Genomic DNA, 24,088 nt, shown 5'->3' with positions numbered 1-24,088 from the left:
ACAGAAGCAACTCTTGGCAGGCTCAATGGGACAGTGATGTGATGGCCAACAGGGAAAAATCCCATTTAGTGCATGCATCTTGAGAGCAGTTATACAACCAATAATAGTTGCCGTGAAATTTATTTAAGGGAAGGCCTGTCACCTTTCTGTACTAACTTGGTCAATGGCTAATGTCATGCACTGAATATTCAAAGGAAGTCGCACAACGCCTTGTCATCCTTTTAGACTAAAGAAGAGACAGCCACAGAATTTGGTTTGACTTATAAACACAAAGAAAACACTTCATACATCCACCTAGTGATCTCAATTGGAAAAAATATGTAAACTGTAGCATGAATCGAACCCCAAGGTCTCACATATATGAATAATTATACAAAGAAATCTTAGGTAGACTTTTATACAAAATAAAGTAACAATACATGTCATTATAAGCACGTGTGTAGAGATTTTTATACAAAATAACATAAGAATACAGTCATTATCAGCAAAAGCACGTGTGTTAATCCATAGTTCATTCTAGTACGGTGGACATTCAAAAACTTTTATAATAGAAATGCTTGTGACCCTAACTGACACGACCCGTTCCGACACTCCTTATCCCATAGGTTTCGAACGCATCCATGAAACTCGGGTGATCAAGACGTGCCATGTAAGAAAATTATGAAACCTGTTTATGAATTAAAAATATCATAAAACTCTTCTAACCAAAACATTTATAAGCACTTTTTCATTTTTTTTTCTCACAAATAGATGTAACGTCATTTGCAAATAAACAAATGTAATTGAAATTTTCACAAAATGAAATGTATGGTATCAAAATTTTTTCCATCTTTAATAATCCAGAACAAGGAATAAATACATGATGAAGAAAACATAAACTTTGCAACATGAAATAAAACACAACTATAGAATATATGATGAAATGAAATCGTATGGCCCAACCTTGAGTGGGATTCACTCCTCTACATGATCTCCTTCTTGACCTGGTGGGGGGAAAGAAAAACATTTGAAAACGAGAGGTGAGCTAGAAATGCTCAGTGAGTGAAGAATGGGTTAGTATGTAATAAAACAATTCAACATACAATAAAAACATTCATGCTTATAAAATTTCATTTCCACAAACTTATTTTATAATATAAGCCACCTTTCATAACACATGTTGAAATCTCTCATGGCAAGACTTCTTTCTAAACACTATTATGGTAAACAAATCAATACTCATGTTTCTCTAAAAATATCATTTCTAAGAAACAGTTTATATACAGATAACATTTACATTAGAAAAGTTCCCATTTTCAAATAAATGATTTACATATATATACATATCCAAACCATCTTTTAATCACATGTGAAAATTCTCACCCAACTAGTACCCAGGGAAAAATCCGTCCAACTCGGCAAGATCTAACATCGCGCAGGTTGAACCACTAAATCAATCCTGCTAGGCGGAATTGGTCACCGCTCAAGCCTTCGACCCAGTGAGTCCAAGCATCACTCGGGCCGGCAAAATCATATCCTGTATAACGATATCTGCTCATTTTGGCCTTCGACCCACTTGGGTCGACAAATCAAATCCTGCGTAGCGATATCTACCTTGCTCAAGCCTTTGACCCACTTGGACCAGCAAAATCTATCCAATGTAACGATATCTGCCTCGCTTAAGCCTTCGACCCACTTGGGCCGACAATATCAAATCATACGCATGTGTAGAATCAAATCCACATCATGAGGGGAATGGGTACTACATAGGGTGGTTTGAAACCCATTATCACTCATACTTATTCTTAAAACATTTTTCTCATGAGCATATAATAATTTCACAACTTAAAAATATAAATGCAGGTTCTCAAATGTTTTTAAATCTAACAATTTCAACCCATTTTCATTTCTTTCAAACTATTGCCACAAAACATCAAAATTCCATCTTTCTCATGTTAATCAACAATTTCCAACAATAACATTGCAATAAAGCTCATTCATATAAATGAATCAAACATATTAGGCAATTTAAAACAATCAACAAGTATAAAAGAGCATTTAGAGATAACTTCATTAAAAAAAAAGTTAGGGGTTTAGATTTTTCCACTCACAGTTTGAAGCTCGACCCTTAAACCGAAAAATAATTGAAATCTTCTAATAATGCCCCCGCTTGCCTCCCTATATACAAAATCCAATAAATCCTTCATACATAAGTCCTCATAAGGTAACACCTTAATATTAAAATCATTGGACACTTCACACACCAAAATATTAACATAACTTCATCTTTAACACAACTGTCTCATAACCGGATATTGGTCGCTCTTGGATTTTTCTTAAAAATTCTATTCATCATTTTAAGCCATAATTTTAACGGGGCGTTCTAGAGACACATAAGTTGTTGCCATAATTTTCTCAGGTCATTCCGGAATAAATAACTATTTAAAACACAATTTTCTTTCAACTCATTCAAATATGTCCCCTGTTTCCAGAATTGGGGTTACTGACTTGAAAAATTCATAACAATTCAGCCCTTAATCCAAACCTCATGAAACTCTCCAGAATTAAACTAGACACATATAGGATTCACCAGAATTTAAAATAACTAAACAAATTCTCAACCCCCAACAGCAGCATGCATTTCCCACATACTGTCCAGCCCAGTACATGTGATATATTATCCAAAATAAAAAGACAGCCGAGACACACAAGATGATTTGTTTACAAGTCAAGGGAGTAGATGGGTTGTCCATTTACAAAAGTTTCTGGTTTTTTATGTGGAAGATTGGATCTGCATAGTTAACTCGTTACATAAAGGCAAAAACTAATAGATGTTGCATGTCATTGTCGAGTTCCATTATGTTGTGCATGAGAATGACATTGGATGATTACCTTTACTGATTGCCACTGTTTCGCCATGATTGGATCATCAATTGGTTCAACTGCTGATGAAAATAAGCCTCAGGTGACCTGGGTTCTGCGGTTAATTTCTTGCAAATGGTTACATTCCTTTGCAAAACGAGACGCCTCTAACATGGCTAAAACGTTAAATCTGAACCCCATCATCGATAAATAAACTCAGCTCTTCGGGTGGATATCATAAGCCATGACTGATAGCACGGTGTTGATCACCATAGTGGAGGCTCTATTAAGGATCTGCCGTGCACACAAATACGTCTATTCCTGGAAAATATTTTCGTACCTTAATGAGAATAAGAAGATTATTGTTTTGTGGTAAAATAATTTCAGCTAGAGATTGAGAAAGAGAGATTCCTGAGAGAGAGTCTGTCTTTGAAAGGGTAACGATAGATGGGTTCCATTTATTACAAGAGTGACAAACCAATACCAACTGAAACATAACTCAGCAAGAAACATTCCACTCCAAGCCATCTTCAACTGCTGGTCCTTCCAAGCTGCTGGGAAAGTAACTCACCCTGTAACAAAAGATCATGCAGATAGCCACAAAGATTGAAGCTGCATATAATCGGAATAAAATGTCCCTTGGCTGGCTTTGTTCAAAGAGAGGAACATAATCTTGTGCTCCATCTCTCTGAATGAAATTCCTCAAATTCACATTCTCTAGACAAAGGAGTTGAAAGGCGAGTGAGAAAAGATATGTCGATACTGTAAGTAATTGTTGGTGCATAGAAAATTAAAGAGAAATTCGATTTTAAATATAATTATCACTCTCCAGGGTGGTAATGCTTTGTAATTAAGGTCAAACCCACTGTGTTAGTTTGAAATTAGGTTAATCTTGTTCATACAAGAAGACAATTAATATAAAAACAAGTGAGTAGTGATGCAGAATGATGATGGAAAAGGCACGGATGGGGACTTGGTTCACATGCATGCGGGGTGAGTAATGATGCACACATTAGAGAGTCTAATCAGTTTTGCCTCTTAGTAAAAGACTGTTAAAATTAAGCCAATAGGGCCAGAAAATAATGAATGATGATGGAGAGGCGTGTACTGGAGACTTGGTTTATACGCATGCGGCATTGATAAAACATTCCAGGCCGCATTTAATACACAGTAGTTCATTTCTTGATTTCTTTCTGTCTAGTGCATATAACTTAATAGATTGGAAAATTATCTACCACAGAAGAACTCTTAGGAGGCTCAATGGGACAGTGATGTGAGGCCAACAGGGAAAAATCCCATTTAGTGCAGCATCTTGAGAGCAGTTATACAACCAATAATAGTTGCCGTGAAATTTATTTAAGGGAAGGCCTGTCACCTTCTGTACTAACTTGTCAATGGGTAATTCATGCACTGAATATTCAAAGGAAGTCGCACAACGCCTTGTCATCCTTTTAGACTAAAGAGAGACAGCAAAGAATTTGGTTTGACTTATAAACACAAAGAAAACACTTCATACATCCACCTAGTGATGGCATGGGCGAGGCAGGACCGGGTACCCCTTGGCCTAGGCCCAAGCCCGCCTGATGGCCCAGGCCCAAGCCCGGGCCGAGCCCGACTGCGGGTATGATAAACAAAGCTCAGCCCGTCTGGCGGCTTTTTAGGAAGCAGCCGGCCCAAGCCCGCCTTTTTTTTGCCATCATTTTTGCGGTGAACAAAATTGTAGCTTCATGATATAGATATAGTACTGACCAAGTACTCCAATTTTATCTGCCTCTGTAAATGATTTTGAAATTGGAGTAGCCAAGGCTAAGCTTTATTTCTTATTTCCCAACAAATTATATACTTGTTATGATAGATGCAAAATTGGAACATCCCAAATAACATTCACAAGTATATAAATACATAAATAAGTAAAACATTCAACAAGTATATAATAACACAAATAGATAAATAACATTCGAAAATAATAAAACATTCGAATGTGTATCATCCATTTTTAGAGTATAACATAACCATAAGAGTCAAACAAGCAAATTGAGATAGTAAAATCTGACAAATACAAAACATAAAATCTATCACAAATTTCTAAGTTGTTGTCTTTTAAGTTTTGCAAGCTCCAGTCAGGTAAGTCCACCTCTCGCAATTATAAAAAACATAAGAAGCATATAACACAGAAATACTAAATATTAACCAATGCATACCTATTCTTTGCATTATAATATCTCTTCATCATCGGTCATCAAAAATGTCGAACATGATTGTTGAACCTAATAAGAATGCAAAATATAATGTATTAAAGATATTAAGACCAATCAGTTTAAAGAATAAAAAATATATATTAAAGACAATAAGACAAATATGTTAAAAAAATAAAACTTAATTAATCACCTTTTTATAATCCGCCTGTAACCAATTTTGAACACACATCAATGCTTACATGTATCTGAATGAAGTTTGTTGCGAGTGGGCTAATACTTCCCACCCGTGCTAAATATGATTCAGAAGCCACTGTGGCGACAGGAATGCAAGGATGTCTCGAGCCAATAGAAGAGAGGATGGATATTTAGGCCCAGTTGTCTTCCGCCAAACCAATAATGTCCAGTTAGGAGTCCTAGGCAAAAGTTTTCCTCTTAAATAAAATCTAGTTCTGACTTTCCTTCACAACATTTGATTTCTGTGCAATATACATCTAAAGTCACTAACGGACCATCGTCCTCAACTACAAGGAATTTAGTCTGCAAAAAAGGCTGCATTGGGAGGAGGTTGACTATACTTCCTTGCTTCGATTGGTATATGATTAATAAATCTGATAATAATCCTGAATTCAGAATATGATATTTACCATCACTCCTAGATCCGGGGAAAAAAATAATCTAACGATTTCATTTTGTATTAGGATCTAAAAGACTCGCACCCCAAGACACCGTTAATCACATCCCAATACTTGTTAAATTTTCAAGCATTTTTGCTGCAATTCCTTATCAATCATTCCCACATCTGAGCAATTAGACAATGAATTCTAATTCACAAACTTTTGGGAAATAAATATTAGATTGTCGGATATTTTGTTCCAGAGAACAAGTTTGTAGCAACATAAAATATTTTCAACTTGAACAAATTGTTCTGCAACTCCCATTCCTCTCAGTGGCAAACATCTATATTTTTGGCTCACAAAGCTTTAAACGAAAAAAAACAACATCTTGTAAAGAAAGCAGTTTCAAGCTATTAATAAGTTGAGTTCCAGTCAAGTCTTACAGTCAAGAGCCAACTCTTTGTACTTCAATGCTTCTGACGTGTGCATGCTTCAACAAATTTTGTCTCTCTTTAGGAGATGCTGACCAAATAACCAAACGCTCTCACGGATTCTTGCAATTGCTGTCCAATCACCGATAATCATCTTGTACAATTAGATCAGAAATGCGCACAACAGCATATGAAAAATGAACCACGTAACATAAGTGAGGCACTTGAAGTTCTGTTCAAGATATCTTCAACAACTGCATCATTGGTGGACAGTTATCAAGCGTCAATGTCGACAACTTTCTATCAATATCACTCATAAAAGCGTCATCAATGCCACAGCAAGCACACTCTCGTATGTGGGCAAGGCCAAATATACAAATCTGTAACATTAATTATACATAAAAAATATTATTAATTAACTACAAAAATTGTATTAAAAAATAAGAATGATAAAACCTTAAAAGATAATATCTTAGAGTCGACTTTGTAAGACCCAGTTGTTGTCGATAAAGTGCGCTGTGATCGTCATATATCCTTTGTTTGATTGCTGGCAGTCCACAAATCGAAGTGATAGCAATCTACTCGGTTTTGTAACAATTTCATTGTCTTCTCTTTTCTACATCATACATCTTAATATGTCTTATTATAGTGTTCTACTCACCACCTTAACAACGGTTGCCTGTTGTTACAAAATTTTCTAAACCGTAATGATCAACCAGCTCAAAGATATTCATGTAGAACAATCATCATTGCTAGGTCCTTTTCTCACCGACCTCTTGATCAAGCTGATGCGAAGTAAGGTCATTTGTGACTTTGAACTTGAATCCTCTCCCGGGGTCATCGACAGAATTTCTGTGATACATCCATACTTTCGCCTTGGACAAATTTTAATATGTGCATGCAAGTGCCTTTTCCCGTTTTTTGGAACACCAGCAAGTTGCTTACGACAATAGTTACACTCTGCTTTATCCTGCCATCAACTTAATTTCTTGAAATGCTACCATACAACTGATTTGTCTTTATAGTATGGCTGCAACTGTCAACACATTAAGGGGGCATTTTCTTATTCATTTCTTCCTCAGTTCAGACAATTGGGGATTGAATTTGATTACTTCCAATCAGATCCGGGTCGACATAATTTTCGATGAGTCAGAGGTAGATTCATCTCTCCTCTAAGCTTTTCGTTACCAAGTAAAGAAGTTTGAATTGACATGTTGAAACCTAAAAAAATGAACAAAAAGTATGAATATCAAATAACATTACAAAATAAAATTAAAAGAGTTATATGTCATATAATTTATTAAAAAATAATATTATCAGTAAAGTGGTTAGCTTTAGACTTTAACGAATTGCATGGTCTACAATGTCCCAATTGTCATTATTGAAGTATGGACAGAATGCCCAATCACCGACATAAAACATAAATGTCATATATAAATTATTAAGGTTTTTTTTTTTATATTATTTTTTTTAATGTAATGGTGGTAATCTAAAAATATTTTTCGGACTAAAAAAGGTATTTATTATACTTATCAGAATGATGAAGTGCAGTGATGATCTCTTATATAATCAGTATAAAACCTAAAGTATATAATATAATTAATGATAGATACGTGAAAATGTAAACTTTATTCACGTTTATAATTTTGTGTATTCAAAGCTACATGCATATGCAGATAACATGTGTTTCATAAATTACAACTGGAAGCTTAAACTAAGTTATTCATATAAAATAAACAAGCACTTGAGTGGCAAAGAAATACATTTAATTATAAAACGAAAATGAACTCATCATCTGTTAAGCATCCTGAGCCTTAATCACAGTAATTAGCACCTGAATTGATCCTACACTCAAGTTGTCAACTGTAAATGCTGTTGTGAAATGCAGGCTAATTCATCTGCTACCTTTAATCTTGCTAACTAAGTGAATATAATCAATCAAATATAATGTCATACTGCAAAATCAGCTCACAATCAACAACTCACGAGCAAAGACGAAATGCGATATGCTCGGTAACGCAATCAGTATAACGTAATAAGTTAAATTTAGTTACTCAAGCATGCTTCTTTTGAATATTCAGTTAGAGTGATAAATCAAGGCTCAAAACATACAGATGTTACACTAACCCAGTACCATCAATATGCCGAACCCAGAAACATAACCCAGTTAAAAATTCAAACAGAAATAATCAAACCAGTGTTCGAAAATTCAAATTAGATTCCAGTGCATGCCACTCTTCTTCTTCTTCATTCTCACCTAAATGGCTACTTTCCTTTTTTTATTATCACCATTCTTTAATTTTATGCAACATTTTATTTGAACTAAAGTGTACCAAATCAAATTACGCCCACCAATCCCTGTTTAAATCACGAATATCAAATAAAAAATCAAACCAGTGACAGAAAACACATGATTCAAACAATAAAAACATTAAAAACCAAGGATCACCCACTTCATTAAACTTCGTTCACAACTTTGTTTTTCAAATTTCAACAAATAACAATCTAGCACTAAGAAACTTCAAGAAACAAGCAGGCCTTAACAGTGAGCTGAAGCCAAAAAATGAAATAAATCATTAAAAATAGCCATTATCAAGGATTTTGCTTGAACCCATGTTGTTGTAGTATTGAAGCTAGTAAATGGAAGAGAAGACTAGAACCAACCTGGGTTTAGAGTTTTTGGAGGACTCTTCAGAGGTGATGCTGGAAGGTAGCACGGAGGAGTTTTTACTAAGTAGGCGGCACGCCGGCAAATTGCAGAATTGGCTGAATCGCAAATGGAGAGACCGAGAGAGAGATATGTAGGAAGGGCAGCAGGTGGGGGGGGGAGAGTTAGGGAATGGGATGGAAAGAGGTTAGAGGTTAGGTTTGGGAAAAAAATTAGAGATATATAACTTAGGATAATACTGTAATTAAACTATAGTATAAGGGTAAATTAGTAAATAGATGTACAATTTGCGGGCCGGGCCTGAAGAATACCCATACCCGGCCCGTACCGTGGTGGGCCTTGAAATCAAGCCCGGCCCAAGACCAAGCCGTCACTACGGGAAAGCCCAGCCTTTTCGGGCCGGGCGGGCGGGGTACCCAAAATCTAGGGCCCTGCCATCTCAAAAAAAAGTATGCTTCTAAGGGAGATTTCATGCAAATCTTATAAAAACAGTAGTAATATAGTTATATTGGTTCTTACAAAATAAGCATCTGCTGTAGATAGCAATCAAGAGATTATGACAACATTAAATTATTAATTTTCCTTTGCAAATGCAACAAACAGTTTCCCACACTCTCAAATTTTGTTGTGCATCTGGAGGTAGCACTTTGGTACTTAATATGCAGCTATTGTGCAGACCAATAGAGAGATGAGAGTAGACTGGAATGTTACTGAAGTAGGCATCCTTCCATTGTCATTTCGGAAGAAGAGTCCTTGGTATAATGGTAGGTTAATCAATACCACTATCCCACTTAGAAGCATCTGCACGGCAAATTGATCTAATATTTTACAGTGGCCATCTAACATTTCCCTCTTTAGTCCCCCCAGAAAACTAAACAGGTTGAGCAAAGCAATTGTTGCTAAAATGGTGAACATTGGTGAAGAAGCACCAAACTCCATTGTCTCTTGCTCAAATCTCTCAGATATGTCCTCTTCAGCCACCTTTGCTGTGATCTCAAAGGCAGACTTTTTAAAGCCCAGTAGCCTCAGTATGTTGTCAGCGAAACCGAAGAAGTATGAAGTTGTTCTTTTGAACATCCACATTCTTTGATCATTCCACCAACCTTTGACTGTGCCTCCAACCCATATAAATTCTCCTAAGCTGTATGCACGGTTGGCCAACATCGCGTATGCAAATGCCATAACCCATGGACTCGAAATCTGATGGTTTAAATGAATCATAACTTAAGATTGTATCCAAAAATTAGTTTTTGAAAGATAATGATGATCTGTTAAAAGTATCCATACCTTAGGAAACAAGGAGATGCCTTTAAGGAGGCAAAGGGATGGCACAAAAGCATAGTAGAGAGTAGGCAAGCTATATGGAGCCCACATCAAGCAAAGGCAGTATGCAAGTTGAAGTTTGAGTGGGATCTTTCCACGTCCATACAGGAAAGGACAGTAGCTTGAAAGGAAGATCTGAAAATCACCTTCAGACCATCTCTTATGTTGCACTAGGGACTGACCAAGTGTTGTGGGAGCAAGTCCTAAGAAAGCCTTCCTTTCAGGATTATGATAGATGGATCTCCATCCTCTACATTGTATAGCTAATCCAGTCATTATATCTTCCCCTGCACAGTTGTACATCAAACCCATCTGCCAAATCATACAATAAATTTTAAGAATTCATCCCAAGAGATGTGTCACATCGAACGAAAACTATATTTATGCATGTACAATTAATCGTGCTTGTGTGAGTGAGAAAGAGGGAGAGAGATAAACCTCCTTTCCCCATAGAGTATTCTCCTCATAGCTACAACTTGCAAGTACTTTACATGATTCTTCTAGTACAACTGCACTTTCTTCAACTTCTCTATCATTATTATTCACCGTTTTGATCCAGTCTGTCGTCTTACAATCCTGGCTATATTTCTTCCCACAGAGAGTCTCTCTCCTGTGAAAGCACCCAGTACCAATGTAGAAAGGCCCTCCATTGGAATCAATTCCGGGAAGCTCTACCTGATAGGGAAGGTAACAATAACTCTTTCAGATAGAACGAAAATATAAATTTTCATCAAAATTTTCTCTGGACCCAAAAACGTAAAATATTTAAAGATAGTATAAGATTATCAGGAGTTCAGAAGTCTACCTCCATTATTACCATCAGGGAACTACCGTAAAGGTCATTCTTTGTGGGGTTACTGAAGTTCTGTGGAAACTGTACATAAGCAACATTATGGCTCTGCTTTTCATCCATAAAAAAGCAAAGGGCATCTCTCACAGCAGCAGAGTTATTTGAGTACATGTCGCAGTCCACATTCAGAATAATCGAGCCATTGCTTATCCCCGATGACACCCTTATCTATTCATATGAAACTAAGCTATCAGACAGGAATTTTTTGAACATAAACCAGCAGAGTTTAGTGTAAGTTCTTAAAAAATGTCCAAGCATGCCAAGTATATTAATGTATTAGGAGCTTACGCGTGCGTTAATGGCTCCAGCTTTAAAGTGGTGGGGAAATTGAGGTCTCTTCTCGCGTGCCAAGTACACCAGCGTAGGCAAGCGTTGTCCTTCTATATCAACAGCCTTTGGATCTCTCCCATCAATTAGTATCTATATTCATCAATCAATACACAACATTAATTATAAAATGTTTTCATGTGAAACCGAAACAAAATTAAATTGTAACAATTAGTACTTGTAGAATGGTTTGGTGATCGCGACGGCTTAGAACAAAGTCCCACTCACGAAATCCCTTGTGTTCTTTACGTGTGTCTTCTGAGAGTCGGCCTAGCTTTGTAGCAGTTTCAATCCGTTCGTTCATATCTTCATATAATTTCTGTAATAGAGATATTGATATGGTTTGAAATATTAATCAAACTAATACGTATCACAATTAAACTTGAGTCAACATCAAACTTGCGTATTACAAACACTTAGGTTACTAATATATATGGAGCTGATTTGTTTAAAAGTCAAGGGAGTAGATGGGTTGTACATTTACAACAAGTTTCTGGTTTTTTATGTGGAAGAATTTGGATTTGCACATTTAACTCGTTACACGAAAGCCAAAAACTAATAGATGTTGCATGTCATTGTCGAGTTCCACTTATGTCTTGTGCATGAGAATGACATTAAATGATTACCTTTATAGACTGCCACTGTTTCGCCATGATTGGATCATCAATTGGTTCAACTGCTGACTGAAAATAAGCCTCAGGTGACCTGGGTTCTGCGTTTAATTTCTTGCAAAATGGTATCCATTCCTTTGCAAAACGAGACGCCTCTAACATGGCATAAAACGTTAAATCTGAACCCCCATCATCCGATAAATAAACACTCAGCTTCTCGGGTGGATAATCATAAGCCATGACTGATAGCACGGTGTTGATCACCATAGTGGGAGGCTCTATTACAGGATCTGCCGTGCACACAAATACGTCTATTCCTGGAAAATATTTCTCGTACCTATTAATGAGAATAAGAAGATTATTGTTTTGTTGGTAAAATAATTTCAGCTAAAGATTGAGAAAGAGAGATTGCCTGAGAGCGAGTCTGTCTTTGAAAGGGTAACGATAGATGGGGTTCCATTTATCAACAAGAGTGACAAACCAATACCAACTGAACCATAACTCAGCAAGAAACATTCCACTCCAAGCCCATCTTTCAACTGCTGGTCCTTCCAAGCTGCTGGGAAAGTAACTCACTCTGTAAACAAAGATCATGCAGATAGCCACAAAGATTGAAGCTGCATATAATCGGAATAAAATTCGTCCCTTGGCTGGCTTTGTTTCAAAGAGAGGAACATAATCTTTGCTCTCCATCTCCTCTGAAATGTCGTTCAACTTCACTTCACTTCTCTAGACAAAGGAGTTGAAAGGCAGTTGAGGAAAAGATATTGTCGATACTGTAAGTAATTGTTGTGTGCCTAAGGAAAATATAAAGGAGAAATTCGATTTTAAATATAATTATCACTCTCCATGGGTGGTAATGCTTTGTAATTAAGGTCAAACCCCACTGTGTTAGTTTGAACATTAGGTTTAATCTTGTTCATACAAGAAGACAATTAATATAAAAACAAGTGAGTAGTGATGCAGAATGATGATGGAAAAGGCACGGACTGGGGACTTGGTTCACATGCATGCGGGGTTGAGTAATGATGCACACATTAGAGAGTCTAATCAGTTTTGCCTCTTAGTAAACGACTGTAAAAATTAAGCCAATAGGGCCAGAAAATAATTGAATGATGATGGAGGAGGCGTGTACTGGAGACTTGGTTTATACGCATGCGGCATTGATCAAAACATTCCAGACCGCATTTAATACACAGTAGTTCATTTCTTAGTTTCTTCTTGTTCTAGTGCACATATAACTTAATAAGATTTGGAAAATTATCTACCACAGAAGAACTCTTAGCAGGCTCAATGGGACAGTGATGTGATGGCCAACAGGGAAAAATCCCATTTAGTGCATGCATCTTGAGAGCAGTTATACAACCAATAATAGTTGCCGTGAAATTTATTTAAGGGAAGGCCTGTCACCTTTCTGTACTAACTTAGTCAATGGCTAATGGCATGCACTGAATATTCAAAGGAAGTCGCACAACGCCTTGTCATCCTTTTAGACTAAAGAAGAGACAGCTAAAGAATTTGGTTTGACTTATAAACACAAAGAAAACACTTCATACATCCACCCAGCACTCTAATTTGAAAAAAATATGTAAACTGTAGCATGAATCGAACCCCAGGGTGTCACATATATGAAATTATGAATAATTATAAAAAGAAATCTTACGCAGACTTTTATACAAAATAATGTAACAATACATGTCATTATAAGCACGTGTGTAGAGATTTTTATACAAAATAACATAAGAATACAGTCATTATCAGCAAAAGCACGTGTGTAAATCCATAGTTTATTCTCATACGGTGGACATTCAAAAACTTTTATAATATAAATGTTTGTGACCCTAATTGACACGATCCATCCTGACCCTCCTTATCCCATAGACTTCGAATACATCCATGAGACTCGGGTGATCGAGACGTGTCATATGGAAAAATTATGAAACCTATTTATGAATTAAAAACATCATAAAACTCTTCTAGCCAAAACATTTATAAGTACTCTTTTATTTTTTTTCTCACAAATAGATGTAACGTCATTTGCAAATAAACAAATATTACTGAAATTTTCACAAAATGAAATGTATGGTATCAGAATTTTTTCCATCTTTAATAATCCAGAACAAGAAATAAATACATGGTGAAGAAAACATAAACTTTGTAGTAGAAAATAAAACACAATTATAGAATATATGATGAAATGAAGTCGTGTGACCCAACCTTGAGTGGGATTCACTCCTCTGCACGATCTCCTTCTTGACCTGGTGGGGGGAAAGAGAAACATTTGAAAACGAGAGGTGAGCTATAAATGCTCAGTGAGTGGGGAATGGGTTAGTATGTAATAAAACATTTCAATATACAATAAAAACACTCATGCTTATAAAATTTCATTTCCATAAACAAATTTTATAATATAAGTCATCTTTCATAACACATGTTGAAATCTCTCATGGCAAGACTTCTTTCTGAACACTATTATGATAAACAAATTAGTACTCATGTTTCTCTAAAAATATCATTTTTAAGAAACAGTTCATGTACAGTAACATTTACATTGAGAAGTTCCCATTTTCAAATAAATGATATACATATATATACATATCCAAATCATCTCTCAATCACATGTGAAAACTCTCACCCAACTAGTACCCAGGGGAAAATCCGTCCAACCTGGCAAGATCTAACATCGCGTGGGTTGAACCACTAAATCCATCCTGCTAGGTAGAATCGGTCACCGCTCAAGCCTTCGACCCAATAAGTCCAAGCATCACTCGGGCTGGCAAAATCATATCTTGTGCAGTGATATCTGTCTCACTCTGGCCTTCGACCCACTTGGGCCGACAAATCAAATCCTGTGTAACGATATCTGCCTTGCTCGAGCCTTCGACCCACTTGGACCGGCAAAATCCATCCAATGTAACGATATCTGCCTCACTCAGGCCTTCGACCCACTTGGGCTGGCAATATCAAATCATACGCATGTATAGAATCAAATCCACATCATGAGGGGGATGGGTACTACGTAGGGTGGTTTGAAACTCACTATTATCTCATACTTATTCTCAAAACATTTTTCTCATGAGCATATAATAATTTCACAACTTAAAAATATAAATGCAGGTTCTCAAATGTTTTCAAATCTAACAATTTCAACCCATTTTCTGCCTCACTCAGGCCTTCGACCCACTTGGGCTGGCAATATCAAATCATACGCATGTATAGAATCAAATCCACATCATGAGGGGGATGGGTACTACGTAGGGTGGTTTGAAACTCACTATCATCTCATACTTATTCTCAAAACATTTTTCTCATGAGCATATAATAATTTCACAACTTAAAAATATAAATGCAGGTTCTCAAATGTTTTCAAATCTAACAATTTCAACCCATTTTCATTTCTTTTCGAACTATTGCCACAAAACATCAAAATTCCATCTTTCTCATCTTAATCAACAATTTCCATCAATAACATTGCAATAAAGCTCATTTATATAAATAAATCAAACATATTAGGCAATTTAAAACAATCAACAAGTATAAAAGAGCATCCAGAGATAACTTTGTTAAAAAGAAAGTTAGGCGTTTAGATTTTTCCACTCACAGTTTAAACCTCGACTGTTAAGCCAAAGAATGATTGAAATCTTCTAATAATGCCCCCGCTTGCCTCCCTATATACAAAATCCAATAAATCCTCCATACATAAGTCCCCATAAGGTAACACCTCAATATTAAAATCATTGGACACTTCACACACCAAAAGATTAACATAACTTCTTCTTTAACACAACTGTCTCATAATCAAACATCGGTCGCTCTCGGATTTTTCTTAAAAATTCTATTCATCATTTTAAGCCATAATTTTAACGGGGCGTTCTAGAGACACATAAGTTGTTTCCATAATTTTCTCAGGTCATTCCGGAATCAATAAGTATTTAAAAAACAATTTTCTTTCAACTTATTCAAATTTGTCCCCTGTTTCCATAATTGGGGTTACTGACTTGAAAAATTCATAACAATTCAGCCCTTAATCCAAACCTCATGAAACTCTCCAGAATTAAACTAGACACATATATCATTCACCATAATTTAAAATCACTCAATTTGGATAAGAATATATGCATCAAATCATTTTCCAAAAATACATATTCTGCAGAAAACGAAAATTCTAGAATTCGTAAGACAACTTCAAAAATCCATATAAAATTCAATCCTTCGAGTTTTTGAGTGAAATAAATTTCTAAACACTCCTCAAGAAGTCTACAACAGCATACCCGAAATTCAGCTTCAAATGAAAACCCAAAACATACAAACAATTTTCAGAATTCCAGATGGTCAGATTTTTGTACAGTGAACCCTTATATCAAAATCACATCTTTAACCAAATTTTGTTTAGGAAACACATGTATATTCTACCCACACCAAATTATTGAAATCAATCTCCCTATTTTAGTTTTGTTTTCATGAATTTATACCAAATCATAGACAAAACAATCCAAAGAGAGTTCTTTAAACCACTTGAATCTTAAATCATCAAAAGGGGTAAATATCAAGCTAAACTCACCTCCCATTTGATCAATCTCCCTTTGCTCTTTCCGATCACCGGAATTTGCTCGCCGGCCGTCACTTTTCCAGCCACTTCCGTCGTTCTCTTCTCTCCTTTCTCTCTATTATTGGTTCCATCTTCCTCTCCCTTCTATCTTTTCTTCTTCCTCTCTTTTCTTTCTCTCCTTTTCCTTCTCTCTTTTCCTCTCTTTTTCATTGAATGGTCATTGTTCATCAAAATATTTAAAAGCTTTTTAATTAGTCCTCACTTATTTCGCATGTTACTTGTACTATGCAAAACTTTCAAATTATTACACTTTACCCCTCAGAATCACAAAATAAAATTTAATAAAACTCAATACAAAAAAGTACGGGGTATTACACTAACTATTACGTGCTTTCTTAAAGAAGAATAAAACCGTACTTGTAACCACAAAGTTCGTGATAGTACCTCACCTCCTGATACTATAAAATACACAGCTTCACTCCATAGCCTCCTCCTTTACCACTACCTTTGCTTCTATTCTTATCTTCAATATCACTCTCTCTTTGTGCTCATATGGAGGAATTGATTTTATCAAAGAGATTACCTTAGACACCTATTGACTATAGGTTATGCATCCCAACCAAAAAACTTCACATGTTCCCTTCTTTTGTAGAAGGCAATAACGTCCAAAGTTTGACTGTTAAGGATATGGAAGAGGAAGGGATTGTGTGGAATTTTGACTTCTATATCTGCTCGGATGGGCATCCAAAACCAGTTCTTGCTGGTGACCAGGTTCATTTTGTTAGGAGAAAGGGACTTCAGTCGGTGATGCAGTTCTTTTCTACAGGGTGATTGATGTTAATACAGACGTCAACTACAAGATCAGACCTTTCCGTCAATATGTTCAGTACTGAGTTTTGTTGCCTAGTTTCCAACCTAGAGCGACTTTCCTTTTTATCTGCGAGTGTGAGCACTTTGTTTCGTTTTAATGTTGTCTAGCTCTTTGCACCTAGTTTGAGAGATTGATGAATTGTACTTGTTCTTATGTAATGAAAGCATGATGAATTTTTTGTTTTAATTATCATATTTATTTGTTTCGACTTTTATAAAGAAGTAGTAACCAGAAAAGGCTAAATAATTCTTCTAAAAAATCACTTTGTTTGCTGCCACCATATACCGAAATCATTCCTCCATTATGAACTCCAGGAAGCAGAAAGAGAGTAATATTGAAGATCGGACTTGATGAGCTTTCTCTAACAGCATATTCTCCATCGGAATTGATGATCTCAACAACCCTTTGTACATTGGTGGTGGAATCAAAGTTATTGGTTCGTCTAACGGTTTGATTGTTTTGTGAAGCTCTGAACAAGATCTTGCTTTGTATAACCCTTCTACTAGAAAGTTAAAGAGACTTCAAGTTTGTGTAATTGAGTTGCCAAGTAGTAATGTAGTTATAGTGGTTCTTACAAAATAAGCATCTGCCGTAGATAGCAATCAAGAGATTATGACAACATTGAATTATTAATTTTCCTTTGCAAATGCAACAAACAGTTTCCCACACTCTCAAACTTTGTAGTGCATCTAGAGGTAACACTTTGGTACTTAACATGCAGCTATTGTGCAGACCAATAGAGCAATGAGAGTTGACTGGAATGTTACTGAACTAGGCATCCTTCCATTGTCATTTCGGAGGAAGAGTCCTTGATATAATGGTAGGCTAATCAATACCACAACCCCACTTAGAAGCATCTGCACGGCAAATTGATCTAATATTTTACAGCGACCTTCTAAAATTTCCCTCTTTAGTCCCCCCAAAAAACTAAACAGGTTGAGCAAAGCAATTGTTGCTAAAATGGTGAACATTGGTGAAGAAGCACCAAACTCCATTGTCTCTTGCTCAAATCTCTTAGATATGTCCTCTTCGGCCACCTTTGCTGTGATCCCAAAGGCAGACTTTGTAAAACTCAGTAGCCTCAGTATGTTGTCAGCGAAACCGAAGAAGTATGAAGTTCTTCTTCTGAACATCCACATTCTTTGTTCATTCCACCAACCTTTGACTGTGCCTCCAACCCATATAAATTCTCCTAAGTTGTATGCACGGTTGGCCAACATCGCGTAAGCAAATGCCATAACCCATGGACTCGAAATCTGATGGTTTACGATGAAACATAACTTAAGATTGTATCCAAACATTGTTTTTGAAAAATAATGGTGATCTATTAAAAGTATCCATACCTTAGGAAACAAGGAGATGCCTTTGAGGAGGCAAAGTGACACGACCCGTCCCGAATTTCCTCATCCTGTAGGATCCAGACGCTCCCACAAGACTCGGATACCCGAGATATGCCATGTAGAAAAACTGGGAAACTTATTAAAAAACTTACTTTTCCTGAATAACATTATAGTATTTCCATTTCCAACATCTAAAAAAAACACCATCTATCATTTTACAAAAAGAAAAGATTTAGGGAAACTTGTGGTATCAGGTTTTTCCACTTATACTACACATTTCAAAACATAAACAAAAGAAATACATGATGGAAAATATGAGTTTTTGAAGCGGAAGTCCAAAATACAATACGACATAAATATAAAACCCACATAAAAAGATGTCGACGCGAGGCACAACCCTGAGCGGAGACTCACTGTTCGGCATGATCTCCGAGAGGTCCTGGTGAGGAGGAAAAACATTTAAAAAGGGGTGAGCTGAAATACTCAGTGAGTGGGGGAAAGGGGAGGTTTATAAATGTTAGTTAAAAAAAGAAATAATGATAATATACAACAATTCTTAAGCAAATCCTAACGACAAAATAATTCTATGAATATACAATGGAAACAACCACCCCATTCACGTATGCAATATGTGATTTATTTCTAACCATCCTGCACTCAGTAAACTATAATCTAACTTTCTTCCTTTAACTGTATCAGATTCTGAATAAAACCTCAACATTTGGTATTAGAAACTCTTACCACAACTAGTACCTTGGGGAAAATCTGTCATACCTGGTAGGCATCCCACACGCAGGCAGAGCGAGGGACGTATCTGTCATACCTGGCAAGATCTATCATCGCGCGGGTAGAGCATCTAAAATTGTCATACCCGGCGAACCACTCAACGCCTAGGCAGAGCATTGATAACTATCATATGCATGCGCAGAGCCAAAAATCTATATCACTAGGGAATGGATACTTCGTAGGGTGGTTGTAGCACCACAACTATCTCATTTTTTCTATCTCAAACCATCATTTACCATAAAATATATGCCACATTTCAAATAAGGATAAATCATGCCAACATATTAGATTTCATGGAAAATAGGGGATAAAATGCAAGTTTTTAAAATATACTTTCAAAACTGATGAAAAGCACCCCATTTGCCCTTTTTACCGAGAAAACTATTTACCACATCACATGTCTCAACCTAGATACAATTCAACAAATTCTCAACTCCCAACAGCAGCATGCAATTCCCACATATTGTCTAGCCCAGTACATCTGATATATCAAAAATGTTATATCCACCGAAGAATTGCATCGAAACACGTGAAGGCCGCCACATTGGACGATTAAATATTGACATAAATGGATGGTTGTCCAACGATTTCGGACTGCCATCCATACATCATGGACGGTCGTTCATAGTGGAATGGACAACCGTCCATAAAAAATTGTTTTGTTTTAAAAAAAAAAAAAAACAATGGACACCCCGTCCAAATTTTATAGACAGGCGTTTAGTTAGTATGGATGGACGTCCATTGTTTTTTTTTTTTTTTAAAACAAAACAATTTGGATGCTCATCCATAAAATTTGTGTCCATTGTTTTTTTTTTAAAGCAAAACAATTTGGACGCTAGTCCATCTTTATTCGTCTGCCTCTTCTTTAGAAGGCGCTTTTAACATATTATAAATAACAATTAGCTTAAAATGATGGAGGAGGAGAAATTACCTGTGGTGAAGAACTCGATTTTGACGTTACATAATTCATTCCGACTGTGTCTCAAGCCTGATTCCTGAACAACTGACCAAGTGGAGCCAGTCCTCTCTTGCAACAATAGGTTGGTTTAGAATCATCAACCCTTTCCAGAGGATTTAAGAAATAACTGAAAGAGATCTTGGGCTATTTGTTTTAAAGCATCTTAAGATATTTACTTTCTGTAGTGTTGACATTTGAAGCATCTTAAAATAACTGAAAGAGGTACCCCATTTCTTCTTCTTCATGGCCTTCCATGGCTTCTTCATTGACTCCCTCCATCAAATCTTCACTTGGGTCATCTAAATCTGCCTTTTTGCAGCATGGGTTCTCTTTGAAATCCATAAATTTTCCTGAGTTTTTCATGAAAGCTCGTTCCTTTGGTGTTTTTTTCCAGAGCTGCTACGGAGAAGACTTTATATGACTTCACCGTTAAGGTAATTTTTTAGCAGTTAATGGAGAATAAGTGGGGTGCGTTTGAAAAGCTGTAGAGAAAGAAGAAGCAGAGGAAGGCATAGAAGAAGCCATTGGTTATGAGCTTTGAAACAATGTTGGGTGAGTTGCAGAAGGTTATGGAAGATGAGAAGTTAGGCAACATGCGTGGACAGTTTTCTCTCACCTGTCTTCTCTCACGTGATGAAGACTCTTTACTATGGACTTTGAGCGTGTCTCTCGTGAGAGAAGACTCTTTACTAACAATGGCCATGCCTCCTACGAGTCAGGGTGGGTTTCTGTTCCATTTCGTCACCCTTCTACTCTCCAAACCTTAGCACTTGAACCTGAACTCAAGAAGCAGATAATGGACGATGTAGTTAGGTGATGTATTGCGTGAAGAGAGAGCTCAAATGAAACTCTCAAAGGCTAAATATCAGCTTGAAGAAAAAAATGTCGCTGTTGATAAACCGAGGAGTCAACTTGAAGCTTTTTAATTAGAGTAGAAACGCCGGTCAAAAAATAAATGACAGTTGTCAATTCAAAATAAAGGACAGTTGTCAATTCCTTATGGACGGACGTCCATTTCATATGGACAACCGTCCTTACACAATGGACGGGCGTCCATTCCATATGGATGGCTGTCCATTCCAGATTTTTTTAAAATTTTTATATTTCAAAAAAAAGACGGGCGTCCCTTATTTACGGGCATCGGTATGAACGCCCGTTCAATATTTATGGACGGCCGTCCATAACCTATGAACGATCGTCCCTAATTTTTTTTAATATATTTTATTCCATTTATCGATGGATGGGCGTCCTTTAAATAGGGACGTCCGTCTATAGTAAATGGACCCCCGTCCATATCATATGGATGGCAGTCCATATAAGTGAACGGTCGTCCATATTTTATGGACGGCCGTTCACTAGAAAAAATTTAATAACGTCAGATGCGTTGAATTGTCTGAGTTAGGGGAAAATTTCGGTGTAAAAACCCCTGTGTCTGTAGCATTTTTGTGTGATATATTACCCAAAATAAAAAGACAGCCGAGACACACGACCCATGTTAAATCAACATTATTCACTTCAAATTTTATGGCACTTTAGACACACTGCAGCAAGTTCTCATATATATATATATATATATATATATATAAAGCATGCAACATGGAAGGTTCCTCATTTGACTAGATCTAGTGTTGTCTCACTCAAATATTGTACAGCGGAACATACAATGGCTATATGTATAATCTTAATCAACATGCAGCATGAAACATATTCCATTTAAATCGAATCTGAAGGCATTCCCACACAAACTCATTCAGCTGATGCATGCAGAGTAACCCTTTAGTCAGATTTTCACTTAACATAATAAATTTTATGCCGAAACCACACAATAGAAATTCAATAGTTGACATGCAATAGGAAAGGTTTGGATTTTGATAAAACCACTCACAAAGTCAGCTCAGCCGAAACTCAAATGGACTGTCAAACACTCTTCTCTTCCGTACCTACACCCAAAAACTCAAGATCAAACACTCATTCTTAAAGCAAAGAAGAAACACTTAAATAAATTGCTTCCTAACCCCATGCATGCACTACCCGAACCCAGATTTTGGAGTGATCTGCTTCAAAGTCCCTCCCTATTTTTGCTGTACTTCACTCTCACTCCTCCTCTCTCACTTTACCTCTCGGTCTCCACTCTCACTCTACGTCTCGGCAGCTCTTCTTCTTCCTTACTCTCCTTTCTTTTCCTTCTCTTCTCCTCTCGTTTTTCCTTCCCTTTTTTTTTTCTTTTTTCTTTTTCTTCTGCTCTGCTCTCGTTTTCTTCCCCTGCTCACGTCTTCTTCTTCTTCATTTGGGCGAATTGCCCCCTTTTTTTTAATACAAAACAATCTCTTTTTCTGAAATTTTAATCTGCCCCCAATTTCTCTTAATTTCTCTAACCCCGCCACATAAGCCTCTCCTTATAAAAGTGTCCTGATTTTTCCCCGTTGGTGCATGCAAACCCATCAGAATTTATTACTTTTGTTTTCACCACTTAACGCAAACTTTAAAAACTGACAGAAATACCCATTTCTTACAACAATACAAAAAATCAAATAGAAAGAGAATTAATTAACTAAATACAATTCATGATATAACTCAATTAGGAATGGGGTTTTACACAAAGGGATGGTAATAAAGCATACTAGAGAGTAGGCAAGCTATATGGAGCCCACATCAAGCAGAGGCAGTATGCAAGTTGAAGTTTGAGTGGGATCTTTCCACGTCCATTCAGGAAAGGACAGTAGCTTGAAAGGAAGATCTGAAAATCACCTTCAGACCATCTCTTATGTTGCACTAGTGACTGAACAAGTGTTGTGGGAGTAAGTCCTAAGAAAGCCTTCCTTTCAGGATTATGATAGATGGATCTCCATCCTCTACCTTGTATAGCTAATCCAGTCATTATATCTTCCCCTGCACAGTTGTACATCAAACCCATCTGCCAAATCATACAATAAATTTTAAGAATTCATCCAAGAGATGTGTCAAATCGATACGAAAAAACTTGGAAAAGATCTCGGAGATTTATAGTTTTAAACTTTTACTCTGTCTGCATCCATGCATGTACAATTAATCGTGCGTGTGTGAGTGAGAAAGCGGGAGAGAGATAAACCTCCTTTCCCCATAGAGTATTCTCCTCATAGGCCATAGCTACAACTTGCAAGTACTTTACATGATTCTTCTAGTACAAATGCCCTTTCTTCAACTTCTCTAACATTATTATTATTCACCGTTTTGATCCAGTTTGTGGTCTTACAGTCCTGGCTATATTTCTTCCCACAGAGAGTCTCTCTCCTGTGAAAGCACCCAGAACCAATGTAGAAAGGCCCTCCATTGGAGGATCTGCTGTGCACACAATACGTCTATTCCTGGCAAATATTTCTCGTACCTATTAATGAGAATAAGACGATTATTATTTTGTTGGTAAATAATTTCAACTAGAGATTGAGAAAGAGAGATTGCCTGAGAGAGAGTCTGTCTTTGAAAGGGTAACGATAGATGGGATTTCATCTATTAACAAGAGTGACAAACCAATACCAACTGAACCATAACTCAGCAAGAAACATTCCACTCCAAGCCCATCTTTCAACTACTGCTGGTCCTTTCAAGCTGCTGAGAAAGTAACTCACTCTGTAAACAAAGATCATGCGATAGCCACAAAGATTGAAGCTGCATATAATCGGAACAAAATACGTCCCTTGGCTGGCTTTGTTTCAAAGAGAGGAACATAATCTTTGCTCTCCAT

The 24,088-nt window shown here is 36.6% G+C and overlaps 1 protein-coding gene and 1 pseudogene across 1 annotated transcript; both read right to left on the bottom strand.

Moving 5' to 3' along the window:
- Window positions 1-9,210: 9,210 nt before the first annotated feature.
- LOC116128763 (cellulose synthase-like protein E1) lies at window positions 9,211-12,665 on the bottom strand. The gene is made up of 8 exons (XM_031414510.1): window positions 12,276-12,665; window positions 11,879-12,200; window positions 11,431-11,571; window positions 11,214-11,345; window positions 10,881-11,093; window positions 10,514-10,750; window positions 10,040-10,387; window positions 9,211-9,952 (listed from the first exon to the last, which is right to left on the bottom strand). Exons 1-8 carry the CDS (start codon window positions 12,554-12,556, stop codon window positions 9,407-9,409), a joined length of 2,220 nt encoding a protein of 739 aa, XP_031270370.1. The 5' UTR covers window positions 12,557-12,665; the 3' UTR covers window positions 9,211-9,406.
- Window positions 12,666-17,856: 5,191 nt separating this feature from the next.
- On the bottom strand, window positions 17,857-23,990 carry LOC116128749 (annotated as a pseudogene).
- Window positions 23,991-24,088: the final 98 nt, after the last annotated feature.

This window comes from Pistacia vera, unplaced genomic scaffold (genome assembly GCF_008641045.1).
Source record: "Pistacia vera cultivar Batoury unplaced genomic scaffold, PisVer_v2 Contig204, whole genome shotgun sequence".
Taxonomy (NCBI): Eukaryota; Viridiplantae; Streptophyta; class Magnoliopsida; order Sapindales; family Anacardiaceae; genus Pistacia; species Pistacia vera.
This window is presented reverse-complemented; position numbering and strand designations above follow the sequence as displayed.

Bases quoted from the DNA above. Each gene is read 5' to 3' on its own strand.
- LOC116128763 (XM_031414510.1), bottom strand. From the start codon at position 12,556: ATGGAGAGCAAAGATTATGTTCCTCTCTTTGAAACAAAGCCAGCCAAG. The intron at 11,572-11,878 runs GTAATCATTTAA...TCTCTATTACAG, and splicing joins AACAGTGGCAGTCTATAAAG to AAATTATATGAAGATATGAA. The intron at 11,094-11,213 runs GTAAGCTCCTAA...TCATATGAATAG, and splicing joins CTGGAGCCATTAACGCACGC to ATAAGGGTGTCATCGGGGAT.